At 38.1% G+C, this 23,154-nt stretch overlaps 1 protein-coding gene across 4 annotated transcripts in view; it reads right to left on the reverse strand.

Moving 5' to 3' along the window:
- Positions 1-1,945: 1,945 nt before the first annotated feature.
- The window catches only part of knl1 (kinetochore scaffold 1), a 21,951-nt gene continuing 742 nt past the window's right edge, over positions 1,946-23,154 (reverse strand). For 2 of the 4 annotated variants that reach the window (XM_024290854.2, XM_024290852.2), the window contains exons 3-30: positions 23,076-23,112; positions 22,913-22,972; positions 22,509-22,591; positions 21,878-21,933; positions 21,769-21,790; positions 21,625-21,668; positions 20,416-20,468; positions 18,742-19,345; positions 17,267-17,304; positions 16,763-17,180; positions 14,869-14,912; positions 11,696-14,686; positions 9,664-9,757; positions 9,529-9,587; positions 9,357-9,455; positions 9,164-9,279; positions 6,982-7,072; positions 6,776-6,892; positions 6,617-6,704; positions 6,477-6,539; positions 6,364-6,403; positions 5,735-5,839; positions 5,564-5,664; positions 5,425-5,490; positions 5,081-5,190; positions 3,942-4,063; positions 3,731-3,856; positions 1,946-3,081 (exon numbers count right to left, since the gene is read on the reverse strand). In XM_024290854.2, the coding sequence (XP_024146622.1) occupies positions 2,985-3,081; positions 3,731-3,856; positions 3,942-4,063; positions 5,081-5,190; positions 5,425-5,490; positions 5,564-5,664; positions 5,735-5,839; positions 6,364-6,403; positions 6,477-6,539; positions 6,617-6,704; positions 6,776-6,892; positions 6,982-7,072; positions 9,164-9,279; positions 9,357-9,455; positions 9,529-9,587; positions 9,664-9,757; positions 11,696-14,686; positions 14,869-14,912; positions 16,763-17,180; positions 17,267-17,304; positions 18,742-19,345; positions 20,416-20,468; positions 21,625-21,668; positions 21,769-21,790; positions 21,878-21,933; positions 22,509-22,591; positions 22,913-22,972; positions 23,076-23,112 (5,944 nt within the window). In that variant the 3' untranslated portion in view covers positions 1,946-2,984. The remainder of the gene's footprint in view (positions 3,082-3,730; positions 3,857-3,941; positions 4,064-5,080; positions 5,191-5,424; positions 5,491-5,563; positions 5,665-5,734; positions 5,840-6,363; positions 6,404-6,476; positions 6,540-6,616; positions 6,705-6,775; positions 6,893-6,981; positions 7,073-9,163; positions 9,280-9,356; positions 9,456-9,528; positions 9,588-9,663; positions 9,758-11,695; positions 14,687-14,868; positions 14,913-16,762; positions 17,181-17,266; positions 17,305-18,741; positions 19,346-20,415; positions 20,469-21,624; positions 21,669-21,768; positions 21,791-21,877; positions 21,934-22,508; positions 22,592-22,912; positions 22,973-23,075; positions 23,113-23,154) is intronic. The other 2 variants (XR_004947233.1, XM_024290853.2) reach the window with 2 other exon arrangements.

Consider the following 23,154-nt stretch of genomic DNA (forward strand, 5'->3'; position numbering starts at 1 on the left):
GGACCAATTGCATTACCTCAACTCTTCCTCCTCAGGTTGTCAGGGCAGGACGCTGACTGGCTGACGGACTGCTGCTGGATCCGAGGATAAACCGATTAGAGGCGGATCGCTGGAGGCCCGACGCTCCGCTTTACAGAGTTATGCTTCGGTGATGTCACTTAAATCACAATAAAACTGTGCATTTGTGTGTCAGAGAGGAGAAAGTGTTGTTGATCTTCTCTTTCAAGAAAACAGGAACATTTATCACAATACTGAGCCAAAAGAACACAAACGTTTTCCTGTTCAAACTGGAATTCCTCCTTTTGTGGTTTTTACAGATGAACTTGTGTAATAAAAACGTCATGTTTAATTTTTGCTGTATTTCCTCAAAATTTGATTTACAAAAGTTGTTTTTTTGTTCATGCTTGAGCAGCAGCTGGATGATGATTGGCTCTAAAGACACGCCAAAATAAAAGCAGACTTATTTCTATCCATCCTTTCATTATTTTATTGTCTTGTTTGATTTGAAATATTTGAATTTATGTGGATTCAAATTTCTGAAGGAAGCCCCGCCTCCTCAGTCAGCCTGATCCAAGACAAGCAGCCGATTGAAACTCAATGAAGTCATGATGCTCTCAGCTGAGGATGTTTTAGTCTGTTTAGACAAAATGTTCATTAAAACACAACATTTCATTGAACTTCAGTGCTGCTGATCCTCATGATGTCTTACAGTCACTCCTGAGCTGAACAAACACCTGAACATCTGCAGAACTGAGAAACTTCAGCGATAAAGGGACTACCAGAAATTTAAATCATTTTTTAAAACAAACTTGGAAAAAATAACTTTTTCAAAAAGTAGAAAAAAAAATCCACTTTGTTAAATATTTAAATATATATTTACACATTTACAGCTTCTTCAGGACATTACTGCTTGTATTTTTGGTATTCATAAAGTTTATTGTTTTTGAAATATTGAGCAAAATATGCCCCATAGAAAATGAATGAGAAAGTCTTCAAATTTCAACATTTTAAGTATATTAGCAACAAACCTTTGTATATTCATGGGCTGTTTTAATCTTCAATGGCAATTAAAAAAAACTTTAGAGTTTACTTAATAATTTAGCAAAAGGCTAAAGTTTTTGGCTAATCAGTTGTCTACTGAGGTTTTTATTGGCTAATTTAAGGTTTAGCTTCTATTTTAAAAATATTCTAAAGCTTTGGATAATTTGTTATCTACTGGTGTTTTCATAGACAAATTTAAAGTTTAGCTTCTATTTTAGCAACATGCTAACATTTTTGGCTATTTTTGTCTACTGGGATTTTTTAGGCTTATTTGGAGTTTAGCTTTTATTTTACCAACAATGTTTAGGGCTAATTTACTACTGGAGCTTTTTGGCAAATTTAAATTTTAGCTTATATTTTAGCAACACGCTAAAGTTTTTGACTAATTTAGTTTACTGATAAATTTTAGGATTTAAACTCTGTTCTAGCTTTTTGGCTAATTTGGCATCTACTATGGTGTTTTGGGCTAATTTGGAGTTTAGCCAATATTTTAGCAAGATGCTAACATTTTGGGCTAATTTGGTTTACTGAGGAATTTTAGGCTATTTTGGAGTTCAGCTAGTATTTAAGCAACAAGCTAGCTTTTTGGGCTAATTTGGAATCTACTAAGGTGTTTTGACCTAATTTTTTAGTTAAGCTAATAATTTAGCAACATGCTAACATTTTGGGCTAATTTGTTATCTACCGAGTTTTATTTAGGCTAATTTAGCGTTTAGCCAATATTAAAGCAACACTAAATCATTATGCAAAATTAGCATGTATTATGGATTTTTATGCAACTGTACTACAAATTTGTCAGAAATTTATGACAACTTCAGTCCTTTTTATAGTTCCTTAACAAAATTTCCCATCTTTTAGCTTTAAGGATTTGACCAAATAAACAAAAAAAGATAAAAAAAATACATTTTAAGTGTCACAATATATTTTCCAGACTTTATTCCTTTCAGAATTAACATTAAAACTCAGAACATATAAAAAGCATCTCTAGTGTTTAATTTTTAAAAATCATCTCTTTCATTAATTTCAATGTAAACTCCTGTTTGTTTTGTTTTTTTAGCTAGTTTTCCCTTTAACTACATTTAGAAGTGATGTGTTGTTCGGTGTTCACTATCCTCTGCAGAAACGAGTCATTCGTAAAATAAGTTTTAATTTTCAGCAAGGTTTAGGATTATTTGTCTTTTCTGCTTTTGTTCAGCACTTTGTTTTGCTAATTTAACATTTTACAGTCTGAACTTTGTTTAAACTAAAATTTCAACCTATTTTTAGCCACATTTTTTTAAACCTATTTTTATTTTTTAAACTATTAACACTTTTTTTCCGTATCATAATTGTTCGCAGAAGTTTTACATCTTCACAGTTAATTATTCAATATTTATTTACAATCTTACAGCCGTCTGTGAACATTTTTACTCCACTGTTTGAGAAAAAAAAACAAGTTTGAAAAGAAAATTAAAAGTCTTCAACTGTTTTCTTTTTGGCCAAATGAAGTAAATAAAATCTCCAGAGCCAATAAATACATATAGAAAAGTAACATAAGTGTTTTTTTTTATTTTACACACATCTATCAATCAGCTGCTAACAGCCTCTGGTCTGTTGCTGCCATCTAGTGGTGACTGTGTTAACTGCATTACAGCCTTCCTGTGTCATTGAACACATTTAAAATCCCTGAAAACAAAAACAGATTTTTAGAGGCACAGATGGAATTGGAATAAACAAATATACTATAAATGTCATATTTTATTTCCACAAAACAAATTACATCTTACATTTCTTTTTTCAAACTAATCCTCGCTGGAGAGTTCATTAAGTTTCCGCTGGACAGATTAAACACTTTCAAACACAAACCAATTAAGATCCTGAACATTGTGTTTTAGAATTAGTCAAAAACTAAAGTTCTTTACATTTTAACATTTACAGACAGAGGAGGGCGAGCTGCTGCTTCCTCAGCAGAGCAGCGTTTGGTGAATCTTTCTGCAGATCTTTGTCAGCAGGTTCCTGGATGGACTGACGGACGCCACGATGTCGTCGATCTGCTGGATCCTGCAGGGAAAGACACACTTCTGGTTTGTTTAGGTCTCTGGGAGCTAACAGAAGTTTTCTGAGGCTCTGACGGAAACTGTGTTTTTAACATGTTCTTGTGGCATTTTCTGATGGAGGAAATGTATTAAGAAAATTAAGATTAAATTAAATTTCTGAGTATTTTTTTATTTATAGACCCTTTTCACAGTGACGTCACACAAAATGGCGACAGGCCCATGAATGTGATATGTAACTTCTGGTTAATGGATTTAGACCGAGAAAACGATGAACTGAATGCTGTTTAACACAATTTTATGTAAGTAATAAAAGATCATCCAGAGGATTTTGGTGAAGCAGCTGTGGAGCATTCTGCAGGAGGAAAACTGATGCTTGATCTAAGAGGGAAAACAAAACAATCTGGTAGGACATTTATAAAATGAATATCGTACCCATTTCAGTTTTGATTGTTTTGGTTACCTTTTACTATATATGTAAAATAAGTTTAAACAGCGTTCAGTCAGCTTTGCCCTCCTAAACCATAGACATGATACATAACTGGAAGTCACTCTACACACTCGCCGTTTTGTGTGACGTCACATGAAAACGGTCTATTGTTGTGAATCAGGAGCAGACATAGAAATACTGTTGAGGTTTGAGCGTCTGGACTTACGAGGTTTTTCCGATGATGCTTTGGAAGCTTTCCACCTTCAGGTCATAGACGAGGCCCGCCAAGCTGACGGAGAACACCACCTTGAACTTGGAGAACGTCTTGAGGCTGCTGAAGACCACGTGCACTCTGGAGGACATTCAAGAAGAGAGGGGGTTTTTAACCGGAGTTTCAGCCGCTGACAGGAGGAGAACAGAGGAGGAGGAGCTCTCACCGAGTGTCCGTGCAGGTTAGGCTGAGGATCTGGAGCCGCATGGCGCCCCACATCTTCAGCAGCCGTAGCTCCTCCCCCAGGAGACGGCAGCGGCTCACCGCCAGGCTGACGTCGTGGAGCAGCTGGAAAAACAGCCGGTAAAGGATGCTGCCCCCACAGATCAACTACACTCAAAGAGGACGGCTCAAGACTTCATTTATTCAAATTTGGTTCTTAATAGGACTTGTTGTTGAGTCAGAAAAATTCTTTATTCACTAAAACCATTTCATGATGACTTTTTAGAACTTTTAACTTAAAAAAACAAATTATTTCTCTGTTGGATCCAAGTGAAGCTTTAAACACAAAAAGCAGAACGGAAGAAAACAGAAATCCTGATTAGTGCTGAAACCAGAATCTGAACACTCAGATATTCATGATTCATCCCTGAAAACTTGAGTATATCTATGACGTCTGAGGGTTCTGGTTTACAGTCTTCATTAGTAAAGTAAAAGAACAGTAGAACTTCAGACAGTGGAATTATTGTCCTAAAATTAACAAACGCACTGCTGTCACTGGAAGTAAATACATTTTCAAAGTAAAGTGTCTGTGAAGCTTTTATTTCCAAAGTAAAACTAGTGAGTGTTTTTTTCTAAAATGAGAATTTTATTTAATTTTTATTTGATCGATTATTGATCTATAAAGCTTAAATCGATTAATTGATTTTTTTCAACCCAGGCCTATTTATAATGTTTTGGTTGATGGATTTGTTTATGGGATTTAACCTTCAGGACCACCGTAGTTAACCCAGACACCAATAATGTCACAGTGACACTGAAATAACTGGCTCATAAAGCTTGTACCGTTTCTCTTGATCCACTGAATCAGCTGATTCTGATGTGGAGAGAAGCAGCTTTTCAGTCTGTCTTTGTAGCGATATCGGCTACATCCTGTTACTAACGTAGAGCTCTCAGAGACATACAGTCAGTGAAAGCGATGCGACGCAAAGTTTTTATTCTCTGCTGCAGTGTCCACTGATAAACGTGGATTAAACACGTCACAACTGCACAGAGCTTATCAGTTTTTTTAGGCACACCATTGAAAATCCAGTCACACTCTAGAGTCCTGACCTGTTCCGAGTCAGGATCTCTGGTCCGCCTTACCTTTGGGACTTCCCTCCTCGTCGGGTATTTCTCCAACCAGGCCGACTCTCCAGCAACAAACTGAGACACCAGAGTGTGAACGAGGCGGGCGTGGTCATGTGACCTCTCATCTGGATGAAAAGACATTTTTAGAAATCTAAGTGCAGATTCAAGATAACAGCAATGGAAGCACTCGGGACTCGTAATTCAAAATGAAAGTCAGTACTGGAAATGCTTTTTCATTTTCACAATGTAATTGCATTACATTTCTCTTAAATAAAATGAAAAAGCATTGTCAGTATTGACCCTTATTTTGAATTATGAGTCACAGATGCTTCCATAGAACTACTGTGGTTGAATCTCACCATCCAGGTTGAGTCTGAAGACGATGTCTTTCAGCCTCTGCTCTGCTGCTGCCTCAGGATCACTTCCTGCAGAAACAGAACCACACGTTTGTGAAGGAACCAGGATGACGAGGAACTCCGAGGCGACAGAAACTCCTACCATCCGAGTCTGAGAAGATCAGCTGCAGGGAGACGGTGTCGTGGAGGAAACTGTAGATGCTGACGGTCTGGCTCGTCTCTTTCAGCCTCCATTCATTCACTCTGTTACAGAAAGATTGACAGCGTAAACAAACGATGTTTGTCTGAAATAACTGTAGTGCTGGTCACTGACGTGTCGAGCATGTCCATGTGGGTCTGCAGCTTCTCCGTTTCCTCCTTCAGCTTGAGGACTTGCTTTAAATTCTGTTGCTTCTGCGTTTCCAGTTCAGCTACTAGCCTAAAAAACACAGAATGATCCCAGATGATGCGTTGACACGCCGACAGACATCCCATAACTGAGAGTAATAAGAAAATCTAAACCTTTTAACCCTTTATTCTGGAGCTCCGGTGTTTGTTCTTTGACTTAGTATAACTTTTCAACCGTTAACATGATAATTAAAGGAGAAAAGTGGCTCGATGATAAAATGTTAATGATCTAAACATTTTAGTTAGAACTTCTCCTTTAGAGAATCCATGTAACACTGGATGATATTAACAATCTCATTATTTCACTGATACATTTACAGGATGTGAACTGGATCAGATTATTATGAATATGTTCAAATTAAATAGAAAATTTTAAACAAATGTGTCCAAATTTGTAAACTTAAAATTGAATTGAATTGAAAAATCGGATAAAAATCGGAATCAAATTGCTCTTGTGAATTGAATCGTTTCTGGAAGTTCTAACGATACCCATCCCTACTAGATAAATCTGAAGAAATCAGATTAGATGAGACGTCTGGAACAGGGTGAACTCACCTCTCGCCATCGGCCAACGCCTCCGTCACCTTTTCCACTTCTGAACAAAACAAAACGCTTTCAGCTCAAACACAGAAAGCGAACATCAGATCAGTGCAGCTGCGTCTGGTTACCTTCCTGCAACGACTTCACGCTGGGTTTGTCTTCAGAGCCGGCTTCCTCGACTTTAGCGAGTTCTAGAAAACAAAGAAAAGTGTGGCTTTGCATTTCTGCTCGCTCTCGTTCTGCTTCCTCACAGAGAAGGGGTCTTCACCTGCTTCCAGCTCAGCGATGCAGCCGTCCAGACTCTCCATCATCTGGTCGGCCTGCTCCAGTCTTCCTCTGAGCGTCTGCTGCTCCTCCTGTGAACGACCACATTTATGTTACAGAGCTGAACGCTTCCAGCCTTGTGATGTCACAGAGCGGTTCGTACCCGATGGGCGGCGATGAGGTTGGAGTACAGAACCTCCTTCATGAGGTGCGACTGAACTTTGCTCTGTTTTCTGAAGAAGTTGCTCCTGGCCTTCAGCTGAGCGCCGAACGCTTTGAGCTGCAGATGGAAAGAGTAGACGGTCAGGTTTGGGTGGGACCAACCGCCCTCCAGCTTCAGAGGTCCTCATGAAGCCTCTGCTCCAGTACCTCCTTCTCAGAGAAGAGTCTGATCTGCTCCCACAGAGGCGCGTTGACTCGGCTCAGAGGTTTCTGCAGGTCCCACATCCGGACTTGGAGCCTGAAAACATCAAAACATTCCTGTTTTCAAACGTTTGCAGTCCTACCTGAGAAGTTAGATCAGATCAAAAATTCAATCAAATATCTATTTACTTTTTTACTTTTATCATAAAGTTCTGTCAAATGATTAATTATGAATGAATGAATTAAGTGATTTACAATCTAACCCAATTATCACAGTGAAAAGCTTCACTGTGTGATTGCTTACTAATCATTCACACTATAGTCCTTCTCTGCTCCTCTCTCTATGTTTTTCGGAACGTAAAAACTCGATCACACTTCCAGTTATTTCAGCAATCTTGGTATCAAAACGATCATCTCGTTCAGGACATTACTGCTCATATTTTAATTATTTATAAACATTACAGTTTTTGAAATACTGAACAAAATATGACCATAGGAAATGAATGAGACATTATTCAAATATCAAAATGGAAATTTTAGCAACATGCTAACATTTTTGGCTAATTTGTTATCGACTGAGGTTTTTATAGGCTGATGTAGAGTTTAGCTTCTATATTAGCAACAGGCTAATGTCTTTGACTAATTTAGTTTACAGAGGAATTTTAGTCCATTTTGGAGTTTAGCTAGTGTTTAAGCGATGTGCTAGCTTTTGGCTAATACGGCATCTACTGGAGGTTTTTGATGCTAATTTGGAGCTTAGCTCATATTTCAGCAACATGCTAACTTATAGGCTAATTTTAGAGTTTAGCTTCTATTTCAGCAACAGGCTAATGTTTTTGATTAATTTGCCATCTACTAGTGCTCCCACAAACAATTATTTTAATGCGACTAATCAGGTCATGGGCAAAGTGGATGTAAAACACACATCTTAAGCCTCATTCACTTTACATACAACCATCAAAAACATCCTTAAACTTTCAAAACTGACATTTTCCGATTCTAAACAAAAAAATGAAACTGAAAAAAAAAGTTTTGAAACTGAAATTTTGAGTTTTGAAACATAAAACAGAACGTCTGAAGCTGAAAATAATTATTGTATTTTTCAGGCTATAAATCGCTCTGAAGTATAAGTAGTATAAGCCCAAAAATGTATTATAAAGAATAAAAAAATATATATAAGTCGCTCTGGAGCATAAGTTACATTTTTAAGAGAAAAGTTCAACATTTATGAACAAATGAATCAAGCCCGACATAACCTTGCATTTGATACCAAACATGCATCAGATTCCAGTCCGTTTAATCTTTTGACGTGCATCAAATTTAATGCTAAATACATACAGTGTAAAAAGTGAAACATTGGATAAAATAACATTATTAGTTTTCATCAAATTAAAAAAATGAGATGATGGTTTAACTCAACTTAATATTCAATTTGATAAAAAAAATTATATTTTGAAATGTAACAAATTACAGAACTTTTGTTACTTGGTCCAATGTTTCACTTTTTACCATGTTCAGTGCCCTCTAGTGGTTGTTAGTGGGAAACAACCACTAAAAGGCAAACGGTTGTTAGTAAAGAAAATAACCAATATATGCAGATATTGGTGTCTACAAAACAAAAACACAAACAAAAATCACAAATAAGTCTCTCCTGAGTATAACTCGCACCCCTGGCCAATCTATAAAGAAAACGCGACTTATAGTCCGGGGAATACTGTAAGTTTATTTTAGAATAGCAAAACGTTTTGGACATTTTACATTTTTTCGCCAAGCACCAACATTTTTTCCAGGTTGTTTCATTTGGGTTTCAGATAATATTGGCCCAAATTTATCTCCATACAACGGGACTTTGAGTATCACCTGGCACAGTCTGGATTAACCCTTTAACACCAGAGCTTCAGCTCCAGTGTTTACATTCTTTCAAATAAGATAACTCTTCACCTGTCCATGCAATAACCTAATTCCAGTGGATTCTGAAAAGCAGAAAAGCAGCTTTGCACTGAAATGCAACATGCTGCATTATGCATGTGTTGCATATTGGTGCAAAGCCAAAATAAAATGATCTTTTTCCTCCTCAGAATCAGCTGGTTCTTGGTGATTGTATTAACAGTTGAGAGTCTGTACATGAACGTGTTATTAAGGTTTTGCCGACAGCGTCTCTGGTGTTTTTGGGTTAAAGGGAACGCACCTTTGGACCTCCTGGCTGAGGTTCTGGATGTCTGCCTCATAAACTCTCTGTTTGGGTCGGCTGATGTGTCGGTTCTTCAAACAATCCATGGTGGTCATCTCCGTCTCTGACAGAAGCTGAAGAAAGCAAACGTCAGCGCCGCAGATCTTATCTGTCCTTCTAAAAAGGAACGTTTGAGGAGCACAGAACCTACTCTGGACGGAAGGACGCTTTGTCGAGGATTGTGGATGACAAAGTCGATGTTGAAGAGTTTGAAGAACTCTGAAACCGTTATCGTACCGTCTTCAAGTCTCTGGAAACAGAAACCCAAAGGGGGGTTAGATGCTGAAGAGCGGAGATGGAGAACCTCCTGAAGGACGACGTACCTTTTGGGCGTCGCTGAAGGAGTCTTCCAGCTGAGATTCAAACAGGCTGTTCTTGATGGCTGTGAGGAGAGGAAACGATCGTCAAACCAGCAAAGCTGAAGCTGCCGCAGCGCTGAACCTGCAAATGTGCTTTACTTGAATCGAACGCAGCTTCACATCTGCTGGAGGAATCGCTGGTGTGTGTGGCGGTCCGAGTCCTGCTCACGTCCTGCTCACCAACCTCTGACATCTGGAGGGTTCAAACAAAAACGCTCATTACACAATGATTTTACAACACAATATGTTCCATAAAAACACATTTGTTCAAGAAAGTTCAAGAAACTAAAGTTAAATCCAACACATTCTGCTCTTCAGGTCTGACAATGCAGAACAATGACAACCTAAAAGGACAGGGACATTGTAAAAACTAACAAATTCAGAAGGAAAATTAAGGGAAAGTGTTTCAGTGCAGAGTATCAGTATATGGAATAATGCTGAAAAATCAATAAAAAAATCCAGTTAAAAAAAAAAAAAAAACAAATGCTCACAAAATATGAATTATGAGGTCGTTGGGAATTAGTTTAAAAAAATCTGAGGTATTTGGATAATTTTCTTGTTATTGTTTTTGCCGTTTTCTTTTTTTTTTCTTTTTTATGAATTTGTCTACTTTGTTAGCCAGTTGGCATATTAATATTACAATACAAAAAAATAGATTTGGCTAAATTATCTTGATTGATTTAGTTCTGGGGTCTAAAACCTTTAACTTTGAAAGAGTATTTCAGGCTGATTTCTCACTGACTACAACCCAGAAGGAACCACAAAGTCTTCATTCACCCTTTAAAAAAACAAAATAGTGATTTGTATTTATGCTATTATTTCTACTATGATAAACATTAATGAACTGTTGTTTATTTTGCATGAATAAAACACAAACATTAATAGAAAATTGCAATTTTTTGAAACTTTTGACAGGAGTTTCTTTCAAATTAAAAGACACCCCATCACATAAAATCATCTAAATGCAGTAACAGTAGTAGCGAGTGTAATGCAAGCAGTGATTAAATAAAAAATAGTTATTTCACCGTTGCTGATGCAACAAACCAAAAGGAAATCAGAGCTAATTAAGTGATCCTGCCATGTTTTTCAAACACACTTAAAATTTCTTAATTAAAAAAAACAAACAAAAAAAAACAGTAAATTTGCTTAATAATCCGATGTGCCTTAAAACAGTTTGAGCTTATTGACGTCCATTGATTTTCTGTAGTACAGGACAGGACGCACAAAAATGTGTCAAAATGTCGTTTGACTTGTGATACGCACTGTCCTTCAACAGTTTGTAAAGGAGTTAAAGTTTGAGTTAGTTTACTTTTTCCCACCCTTTGCTACTCTCTCACTTCTTTAGTTACTTTTTAACAATTTTTAAAAATTTTCCTTTGATAAAAGAGCCTCGTGTGGCTCCGGAGCTGCAGGTTGCAGACCACTGATTTAGTTGTATGGGACAGACACAATAAAAGTTTCCTTCTTTCTGTCCCCTTTCATTTTCAGTATTATGAAGTTTTTGTTGTGTGCTATGAAAATGAAATAAATAAAATAAAGTAAACTAAATCAAACTATAAAAGCTCTGACAAACATGCAGTTTACCAAAAATAAAAAACTTCTTTTGTTTTCCCGCTCCTAGTTTTATATTCTGAAGTCTAAACTTTATCTAAGAAATTTCTTATGACTCCTTTTTGATAACAAAAAAACCCCAAAACTTTTTTTTTTATTTCATTTTTAGTGTTTTGGCTGCTGTTAATTCTTGCTATCCAAAATGAACAAACTAAAACAACTGTTTAGAAAACTTTTAAAGCCCAGCAGAACATTGCTTTGGGTTTACCAGAGTTAAGTTAATAACCAGAAGTTGTTTTTTGTTTGTTTTTTTAAAAAAGGGCAAAAAATCTTCCTAAAAACATTTAAAAACACTCAGGTCTGAACTGAAAAAAATAGTAAGAATAAAAAAAAATAGTCTTTCAGACAGCCAAAAGAAGTTCAAGGCATATAAAATAAAAGTATAAAGAAAGGGAAAGCTCAAAATAAAGGACTTTTCAAAAATAACTTAAAAAAGTTTGTCAATAAAGTCCATAAAAAACACTAACCGTGAATAATAAAAGTTTCAAGTGAGTAAATCAAATGTTGAAAGTTGACCTACCAGCTCAAATTCTGAGGAAGCTTTCAGCCTCTTCTCATCCTCCCTATCATCTTCGTTTTCCGTCAGGGGTCTCTTCAGGCCTTGCCGTTCCTCCTCGAACTCGTCATTTTCCAGAGGGTCTACTATGAACTCCTCTGGTGGACTCTTCTCCGAGATCCTCTCGGGGCTCCTGGTGTCTATGATTTCTGACATATCCTCACAGCTGTCCAGCTCTTCGTCGTAAATGTTGCTGATCTCCTCTTGGGGATTGTTCAGCTCGTTGATCACGCAGACGTTCTTTGTGGAAGCCACCTTGTTTGGGTCTTCGGGGCAGTTTCTGTGTGGGAGTTTGGGTTTGAATCCCCCCACAGAGAGCCTTGATATCAACTGCTTGGTCTTACACCTGAAAGGAGTTGCATCTGCAGTTGCTGTGGCAACCGGCTGTTCTCCTTCCGGGTGACAAAGACCCTGACCTTCGGTTTCAGTTTTGGAAGCCATTTGGAGCTGCAGTTCTGCTGCAGGTGTGGCATCTGACGTGTTCTTGTAAAGGTCGTGGTCGGTCTGGGGCAAAGGTGACGTGCACATCTCTATGGCAACCGCATCAGGAGCTACGTTTATCAAGTGGCTCAAACGCCGGACTTTTGTCTGGAGGTCAGCTAAACTCTTTCGTCTGGATTTTGGTGACTTTAACGTTCCGTGTTCGTCCACAGATGGGCTCTCCCGCTCCAGTGAACCTAAAGTTGCTGGTTCAAGTTCTTTCATGAGCTCAGGTTGACTTGGTGTGATGGATTCTTGAGGATTTGGGACCTCTTCGCTCTCTAATGACACCTTGTGGTCTTGTGATGCAAAAACACTCCGAGTCTGAATCTCAGCAGAAGTTTGTCCCACAGTATTGTAAGTTTGATCCCTACGAATGTCCAAACCTTCAAAGATTTGTGGACAGTCGGCTGAGCTTTTATCTAGAAACAGCTCAGGTTTCTGATCAGACGGACAGCTATTTGGTTCTAGGATCTCAAGAGGCTTCATAGTCTTTGTTTTGAGATTGTCCACAGGAAAAGAGTCTTGGGACATGGATTTGTTCAACTTTTGTTTCAAATCAAGTTCTGGTTTACATGCATGGAGAGAAAGAGTTTTGTTTTGCTGGAACATCACATCTGATGGTAAATTACTGGCAATGTTTGCAGAAAGAGTCTGAGTCTTGTCCATAGCTGTGTCATGCATCAGGAGAGTCTCCACACTCTGGCCAGAAACTGGTTCAAGATGAGTTGAAATGTTTGCAGTGAAACTTTTCATCCCACTTGCAGCTTTATCTGCTGCGATGGACCTGAAGGACTTTACTTTGTCAGAGTGGGTTAGACGTGGAAGGACATGAGTGTCTGGAGCGATGAGTACACTGTGGTTCCTTGCACTATCTGCTGTTTTGGGTAGGAATTCCACATCCTGTTGCTGCATCGCATCTAAATCTGCGTCGATGTTGACGGTGTGACTTTTCGTCACATCCATGGCTGCATCGCATAAAGTGAACCTCACAGTTTTGTCTCCTTTGGAAGGTGATGCATCTTTACTTGGCTCAAAACTTGTAGAAATCCCTTCAAAGCGACTCACATTCACAGCTTCATGGGTTGTAGTGGGCATGAAGGGTTTTTCCTCTTTAGTAACATCCAGTGCTGATTGCGAAAGGACTTTTAGATTGGCAGCAGTGTTGACCGTATTGGCTTTGGTCACATCTGCTTCTTTTACATCGTACATCTGGGTTTTATCTGTGTTTGTGGGGATTGACTCCACACTCTGTAGCTGAATGAGCTTTAGATCTGCATCAATGTTGACGGTGTGACTCTTGGTCACATCCATTGCTGCATCACTGGTAGTGAACCTTGTGGTTTTCTCTCCGTTAGAGACGATCGTCTCGTTTTTTTTATGGCATGTTGGTTGAAAACCAGAGGAAATGTTGACAGTGTGACTTTTGGTTACGTCCATCGCTGCATCATTGGCAGTAAACCTCATGGTTCTATCTTTGTTAGAGGGTAACACCTCAGTATTTTGGAGGAACGCTGGTTGAAAACCAGAGGAAATGTTAACGGTGTGACTCTTGGTCATGTCCATTGCTGCATCACTGGTAGTGAACCTTGTGGTTTTCTCTCCGTTAGAGGGTAACGCCTCAGTGTTTTTAAAGCATGTTGGTTGAACGGTGTGACTCTTTGTTATGTCCATCACTGCATCGTTGGCAGTGAACCTCATGGTTCTATCCTTGTTAGAGGGTAATGCCTCAGTGTCTTGGACAATTGTCTCTTGAAAACCTGAGGAAATGTTGACAGTGTGACTCTTTGTTATTTCCATCACTGCATCGTTGGTAGTGAACCTCACGGTTCTATCCTTGTTAGAGGGTAACGCCTCAGTGTCTTGGAAGATTGTTTTTTGAAAACCTGAGGAAATGTTGACGGTATGACTCTTTGTTATGTCCATCCCTGCATCGTTGGCAGTGAACCTCACGGTTCTATCCTTGTTAGAGGGTAACGCCTCAGTGTCTTGGACGATTGATTTTTGAAAACCTGAGGAAATGTTAACGGTATGACTCTTTGTTATGTCCATCACTGCATCGTTGGCAGTGAACCTCACAGTTCTTTCTCCATTAGAGGGCAACACCTTAGTGTCTTGGAGGAACGTTGGTGCAAAACCAGAGGAAATGTTGACGGTATGACTCTTTGTTATGTCCATCACTACATCATTGGCAGTGAACCTCACGGTTCTATCCTTGTTAGAGGGTAACGCCTCATTGCTTTGTAGGATTGTATTTTGAAATCCAGAGGAAACAGTACGACTCCTGGTCTCTTCCTTTGCAGGATCCGTCAGAGTAAACGTCACAGTTTTATCTTCATGTCCTCCCAAGTCTGAGAACAGCTGCTTCGACTCGCTGCTGCTGATGTTTGCAGTGTAGCTCTGTGTGATGTCCATGCAGTCATCATCTGCAGCAAATTCAATCGTCTTTTCTCCATCATCCAAACCAACCCTGCTCTGAAGAAAAAAAAAAACAAAACTATCTTTTAGAAAAGTTCTAATCTACTAACTGTTGAATTTGTCTAAAAACTCTACAAACACCTGCAGCACTGTTTTAATTCCAGCATTTTATAGATAGTTTGCTAAATGCAGCAACTAAAACTCTTCAGGTAGCATTGAAAAAAAATAGTTAATCTTACCTGACATCTATGTGAGGACTGAGGTTTCAATGAAGTTTGCACACCTGAACACATAAATTCAGACATGAAAATGTTTCATAATGATGTAGAGATACTTATTACCGAATGACAAAACAAACAGACCCAAAACAGAAACATTTATAGCATCGCTGCTTTATAATTTTCTGCCAATAACAATTAGATTATTAATAAAGTTATACTCCAGACCCAAAAAACCCTGAGCACAGCTAAAGCTGTTGAAACGTCACCTTTGCTGGGACCATGAAGCAAACTCATAGGATGGTTATGGTCTTTGTGGAATGGATTGAACTTTAAAGCTACGTTTACATCAAATGTAGTTTGCATGGCTAAGGCACCCAGTGTCAATATACTGCCACTATCAGAAGTCCTGTGGTGCAGAAATCTAGCAGAAGCAGCGTGTTTTGGTGCTTCCAGAGTTCCAATATCTAAACTTTGGACAAGAATTTGCATTACACCAACCAATCAGGGACTTGGCTTTACCCCATGACGTGATCATTGGAGACAACTGTAACAAGATCCTCTAATCTTATTTTTCTCTCCTTGGACTAATACAAGACAGCGAGTCGTCAAACTGGGTCACTGTTACAGCCCCAATGGGCAGACCTGGCTCAAGTCAAGGGAAAACCAAAAATGGGACCATAACAAAAACTGGACACCAGTGAGAAAAAGGAACACAGTTTATTAAAAAAAAAGGGCAAAAAAGAAACTGTGTCCTGAAAAGCAAAAGGGAAAAACAATTAGTGTGCTAGTTAAAACAAAAAGACAAAACAAAAGGGAATTGGAACCTTTGCCAAACATAAAATAGGTCTGAGAGACTGCTGACCCAGCCATGTTGACCGTCTTGAGTCAGCAGCCCCCTGCTAAGGGCTGCCTAACCAATACTACCTAAAGAAAAAAAATAAAGCCCTCAAATCAAGACTGCCAAGGTCCCCAAACTAAAATAACAAAACCCAGCAGTCTAAGACTGCTGAGGACAGAGGATGAAACAAACCATCACCACACCAACTAAAACCCAAACGGCTCCCTCCCTGCTTGCCTTGGTGTGGCCTATTCTGTCTTAAATAGCCAGCAGGTACCAATTAAGGCACATTGGCCACAACTGCCAGCTGAGCTCCAGTAGATGAAGCTCACCGTACTAGGAGAGTCTCTGAATGATCTCATGAACCCAGACATGGAGACGTACTTACTGATGCTTTTATAGAACTCTCCAAAATGAATAAACCAGAAAAAGAAAAAACAAAAAAAACACAAAATAAATAGACCAGATCTCTTAACATCATCTGTGTCTTCCGTGCATTGATGCAAGTGAGATATACAGCCAATGCAACCATGAGGCTAAAAATCTGATGTTAGCTCCCTCATCACACGCGCCACACATTTTTAGACAAGAGTCCAGCAGTAAACCAGACGCATCAAAACAGAAGCAAGTGATGTGAATTTGACTATCGGATCACTTTCAGTGATAAGGGGCCCATTCTAATTCTAAAATTGATTTTGATTGGTACAACACGATGACAACTTTCTGATTATTTGCTCCTAAATTTTCCATTTGTGCTGCTTTTTCCTTTTTGGTGTTGAACCAAAATGGGATCATTTTATTTCTTATGCGTTTCTCTTCATGGTTCCAAAGTTTAGACTCAAAACTGAATTCATAACCTAAAACCTTACATGCCCTCAGATGTGTCTGGACCCTAACTGACTGCTGTTTTCACAAGCAGATTGCAGGTCTAGGGGTCATTTACTTTTCTAGTGAAGCCAGGCATGTCTGAGGACGTATTTCAAAGTGAGTTTAATGATGACATATCTTTTAGTGGAACAAACATCGCTGTCGTCTCATCAGCAGCAACATTCTCGGGTGAAACAGATGCTTTACCTCGATTGCTGGACGATCCTTTGATGTTCTCCTGTCCTGAAGCCGCGTCGGCTCTATTCTGACTTCTGCTGGGCGGGAAAACTTCCTCTTGAGACGGAATGAGAAACTGAAAAGGATCTTGTGAGTCGGAGAGTCCTTCAATGCGTCCCGTTTGAACCTCAGTCATCTCCATGCTGACGTCGCCCTCAGGATCGACTCCGCCAGGCTCTGCTGAGCTTTTTTTCCCTGGCCAACCTCCTTCACTGATACACAAGCTCGGGTCACTGGATTTGGACTGATGGTTAATCAGTGATGGGTCAGAAGATCCAGTTTGCATTTTAGCTGAAGAAGTGCTGGAAGCGTCGACTGTGTGAGTTATGTCCATGTCATCCTCCGCAGGAAATGTTAGTGTCTTCTGGCCTTTGGCAGCAGAGCTGACCTGACAACAGAAACACACAAACTTTAAAAAACTGGAAAGTTTAATTTCACTCCAGCAGCTGTTTACCACATTAGAAGAAAACTTACACCGTGCTTCTGGCGGAGAGGACTTGCAGAGTGCATGTCTGAATGTGGAAAGATTTATAAAAATGTTAGCTGAAACAAAAGTTTTAGCAGAAAACAAACAATTCCTATAATTTCAAACACTGATCTAAATTTTCTGACTCAAACCAAAGATCCTACATATCCCATAATGGAGCTAAATGATTTGAAGAGAACTGGACTGACCGAGTGCGACTTCACCCATGGAAAATGACTTCCTTCTGGTGTTGTGCCAAGGTACGTTCCCCCTGCCAAAATGTGTGTCCTCAGCCTTAGGCATCATTAATTTGTTTCATAACACTAATTTTTGTCCCAAAAAGCGTAAAAAGAAGATAGATGATTGTGATATACTTAATTATGGGGCTTTTGAGAGTTTACTGTCATATTTGTATTTTTCCCCACATATTCTATGTAAAACGATGACAGCTTTTTGTGTTAAAAAAGAAAAAACTCTTTGACTAATTTAGGATTAAAAAAAAAAAAAAATCAGATTTATGAAAGTAGAAGCATGTAACAACGGATAATTATTAAATATTTGTTGTTTTCACTGCAAATTATTGGGGGCACTGTTTATGGTAAGATGGATCAAAAGCAGTCTGACAGAATCCGTGTCCCCTGTCGTTTTACATAAATTATATGATTTAAAAAAAAAAATCAAATTACACCTCCAAAAGCCCCAGAATAAAGTCTGTTGATATCATCCACCTTCTTTTTACGCTTTTTGGAGCAAAACACGAGTGTTACGAAATAAATCTACGTTACCTTAGACCGGTGATACACATTCTGGCAGGGGGAACATACTTTGGCACCACACCTGTTTAAACAAAAAAAAAAAATCTTCTTTTGGAACCAGATCGTCAGTAAGCAGCGATTGATCCAAGCTGGTCTGAGAGTACGTTTCTATGGCAACCACTCTCACCAATCAGGAGGGCGAATCTTGAAATCCTACATCCCTTCCACTTGAAAACAGGCTACAACATTTCTAGCTTTGGACGTTTATAGCCAGCAGGCTCCACCTACTTTTATGAAGGCATCTGATTGGTCAGTTTAGAACTTGAACTAGATAAAAAATATGAAGAAAAAAATACTATTAGCAAAATTTGTTTTAAAAAAAAAGGTAATCTGAAAACTAGAATGAACGATTAATAACTGTTTATTTCTCAGTGCTGTTTAAAACCAGCAGCTACTTCCTGTTTGGAACGTGAGTGTTTGTGTTATTCTTCTTCACAACTGAGAGCCAACACTGTTTTTATAAACCACTCTGAAAGTCAACTTTGAAGATGAAAAAAGTCATATTTCTTGATTTTTCTAAAAATAAACTTGATACAAATCCAATTTCTCTGGAATTTCAAACCTAAACATGATTTTCTTAAAGCTAAACGGAGTTGTACTTTTGGTCTCTATGTGAAACAGTCCTTTATTAAGAACCAAAGGTGAAAAAAGGATTTAAAGTGTCAAACCTCTGTTGGTCTGCTGTGATGCTCCTTTCTTTTCTGCAAACATGTCCAGAGTTGGGAAGAGACACTGAAACAGGTCGTCCTTGTCACGAGCTCCCAGACTGTGACCCGTCTGAGGTTCGGTCAGAAACTCCTCCGCACTCATGCCGACTTCTGGACACGCCATGCTTCCACCAAAACCAACACTGAGCTTCTTTTTGCTGTTTTCCAACCCTGGAAGCTGCTTTTCAACTCTTTGGGTTTTACTCAGACCCACCACGTTTCCAAAACTTTGCCTCGGGGGTCCAGCAAAAGCTGTTCCTGCACTAGAGTTACTCTGTTGAGAGAGACTTGCAAGAAAGTCTTCAAATCCAGGATCCAAGCTGCTTGCTACTGCAGATAAGCTTCCTTTTTGTCCACTAAAGTCTGTGGATCTGCTGGTCATCATGTTTACAGATAAATCTGGGAGTCCAGCCTCCACGATTCTGTCAGACAGGTACGTCTCTCCCAGCAAGTCTGCATCACCGCTGATGTTGATGGTGTGACTGTGGGTCATGTCCATGACGGCGTCCTCAGACGAAAACACCATTGTTTTCTCCCCGATCTCGTTCCAAACATCAGGGTCGACCTGATGACGACAAACAGCCTCTGAAGATACTGAGATCAGTTAAACTTCTGAAGCTTTTGAAACCTTTGAAGCTTCTGAAGCCTTTGAATCTTTTAAAAGCTCTGAAACTTCTGAGGCCTTTGAAGCTTTGAAAGATCTGAAACTTCCAAAGTCTCTAAAGCTTCTGAGGTCTCTGAAGCTTCTGAAGCCTTTGAAGCTTTTGAAACCTCTGAAACTTCTGAAGCTTATGAAGCCTCTGAAACCTCTGAAACTTCTGAGGCCTATGAAGTTTTTGAAACCTCTGAAACTTCCAAAGTCTCTTAAGCTTCTGAGGCCTCTGAAGCTTCTGAAGCCTTTGAAGCTTTTGAAACCTCTGAAACTTCTGAAGCTTATGAAGCCTCTGAAACCTCTGAAACTTCTGAAGCCTATGAAGCTTCTGAAACCTCTGAAACTTCCAAAGTCTCCAAAGCTTCTGAGGCCTTTGAAGCTTCTGAAGCCTTTGGAGTTTTTGAAACCTCTGAAACTTTTGAGGCCATTGAAGCTTCTGAAAGCTCTGAAACCTCTGAAGCTTTTGAAACCTCTGAGGTCTTTGTAGCTTTTGAAACCTCTGAAACTTCTAAAACCTATGAATCTTTTGAAACTTCTGAGTAGAGCTATGGATTGTTACTTAAGTGGCGATCTGATTTGATTTACAAATCGAACCACAATTCTTAATTTTAATATGTTTATTCCTTTGTGCGTGTCTTTCATTACTGGATGTATGAAAATTGAGATTATTCGTATCAAGTCACTACCATTTATACCTTTATTTAGAACAGGAGATCAGAATCAATAAAATACTTGAATTTTCGGGAGCAGATTGTGAGTATCCGAGCACCCGGATACTCATTACAGCTCTACTTCTGAGGCCTTTGAAGATTTTGAAACATCTGAAGCTTCTGAAGCATTTGAAGCTTTTGAAATCTCTGAAGCTTTTTAAGTTTTTGAAACTTCTAAAGTTTTTGAAACTTCTGAAACCTCTGAAGCTTCTGAAGCCTTTGAAACCTACATCAAAATGGACGTTAAACTTCGGAAAGAAGAATGACACTTACAGTGTTTGTTTGCAGAGGAACATGCAGAGGAGCCTTCAGAAGGTTTTCTATACCTACATTTGAGGGGGAAAAAAGATGAAAACATTTCTACAGTTTCTGACATTTATTATTTACAGCAGGGGTCCCCAATCCTCAGAACAGAGACTTATTTGCGTGTCAATTGGTACCAGGTCAACAGAATATTTATTAACTGATTCTGAGGGACATTTTATTTGGAAAACTTTCAGATTCTCACCAGCACATCAATTTGGGACTCTAACTTCATTCACTGCCTTTTTAAAGTGTTTGCGCTACATTGTCATAAGCAAAATTTCCAAAAAACAAACATCCTTGAAAAGATTCCTTGTGAAGAAATGATTGCATAAGATAAAACCAGGATTTAAGATTTTTTTTGAATTTCAGAACAATTACTTTTCAGTAAAGGAGTAATGTAGTAAAATACAGTTCAAGTTTGAGTTATTAAATTACAATTACTAGACTTGAGAAACCCTCATTACATCATTACTCACATACACACACAGTTTGGTGCAGTAAAACCATATGTGCCTAATCAAAAAAATCTATGTAAACAGTTGGCTCTGTCATTTTCTCTTGGTTAAATGAAACAAAACGGATTCTAATAATTTAAAAAACAATTACCAATCCATGTACGATAATGCAGGGTTGAAGATTAGTCAAAGTAAGATGAAGAGAACGGAAATATGGACGTTGACAAAATTCTGAGATATTCTAATCATTTCCAGTTTGTTGAAAACAAAGGTAAAAATATTTTAACTAAGTTCAATGGTTTAAAGTTTTCAAAAGTCATATGGAAAAAGTTCGAAACTCCACACAAAGATATCAAAATGCAAGAATTTTTAAATCATTTTCAATGCCTTATTTCCAACATTTTTAATTCAAACCTTATAAGACTTTTTATTACCCCACAGGAAGCCTGAGTTTAGGGAACAATTCGTTTTCCAAGTGACTTTAAGCTGGTTTGGACAGAATATTAGAATGGTTAAAAGTAAATTCGGTAAATGAAAGAACATTTTAAACTGCATTGGAGAGATTGTTTTTGATTGATAGAGCCATAAAAGCAAAGGGGAAAGACAATAAAAATAAAAAATACATATAAAATCTGTTTAAAATATTAATAAATTGATTAAACAAAAGAGAGAGAGTTATCAATAAACATAATAATGTGGCTAAAAATAATATAATTCTTACCACTAATTTGTTGACTGTTCTCTGCTTTTGGATCAGCTTGAGCCCTAAATGTAAAAAAAAAAAAAAAAAATTAACAATTTTTCCTAAAAGAACAAAAACAGGACAGAAAGTTGAGATGTGAAAAAACTAACACAACCACCTCACCTATTCTGTGTTGACACAACTGCTGGAGAACAACACAAACAGAAAAAGATGAAAACGGTTTAATTTACTATTTAAGTGAAACGTCTGTGAATTTGAATTTGTGACATACTCGGTGCTGTTAATTCTTGTAAAGGATTTCGAACAGGTGAGGCGCTCTTCACATCACTGTGGTAAAACAAAATATTTGACATCGTCAGAATTAAAAACTTTTTGATTGGAAGATCATTGACTGTGCTGGAGAACTGGACTGACTGTGATGTCACGCGTAAAAACTGGTTTACTTTCAGCAACAACCATTTCCGACTAGAGTTAATTCAGTTAACAGGTTTTCTTTTTTTTTTTGGACACCATCATGTTGGAATCAGTCATCATTTCTATGGAAACCACTCTGGCCAATCAGGAGTGAGCTTGTTAGAAGTCCACACCCCTGGCATTTGAAAGCTGACTACATGAAAACTTTCAATCTAATGTTCTGAGTTTTCGCTGTGAGAACACCTGCTTATATTGAAGCATCTATAACTTAAATAAAAAAAGAAAAAACACACAAAATTAAGGATTAACAGGAACATGTAAAATTTATCAGAGCAAGAATTGTTATCCTGACAAATAATACAGCTGTTTAGATCTCTATAGAAGTCTGTTTTGGCTTCTTGGGACCAATGGGTACATCCTGTTTCGAAAGCAAAGGAGGCGGAGTCACTTAGTCCAGTTCTTATATATATTCAATGTAGAAAACTTACTTAGCAAACAGAAGAACGTCATTGGCGGGAGCAAAACTAACTCTCCTGGAATTCCTCTTCTCGACAGGCTTAGTGCTTTCCACCTAAATGGACATTAAAATGATTTTGATGAGTCCAGGATTTGATTTCTAGATCATTAGTTTTACCTACTAGATACATTTCTTAATTAGATATGAAAACTGTTTTCTAAGACACAACTTATGCAGAGCAGCAGTGTATTTTATAAGTTACAAATTATTTGTTTTCAGTTTACTCCTGATTCCTCATGATTTAAAATAAAACCACAGAAATAAAATTTTAAGCTTCATTTTTTGTATATCTGTCCACCATCATTGGAAAAATGTTACAAAAACACAATTTTCATTGGAGTGGGTCTTTAATCCTCAATTGTGTCAATACTTCACCTCATTTTCCTGTTGTTCCAAATCGCGTAGAATGATCGATTTCCTTGGTGCTTTTAAAATCTGTAAAGTAATTAAAAAGAAAAAAAAAGGCACCAAAAATACACATTTGAAGTTTTGAAGTCAACAAATATACAAATATAGTAAAGTTTTTTTCAACACTCACAGAGGAAATGCTTCGCTTTCTAAAGCCACTCCCTTCACTGAAACACAATTCCAACTGTTAAGTAAAGTTTCCTTAAACG

The sequence above is a fragment of the Oryzias melastigma genome, linkage group LG24 (assembly GCF_002922805.2).
Source record: "Oryzias melastigma strain HK-1 linkage group LG24, ASM292280v2, whole genome shotgun sequence".
Lineage (NCBI taxonomy): Eukaryota > Metazoa > Chordata > Actinopteri > Beloniformes > Adrianichthyidae > Oryzias > Oryzias melastigma.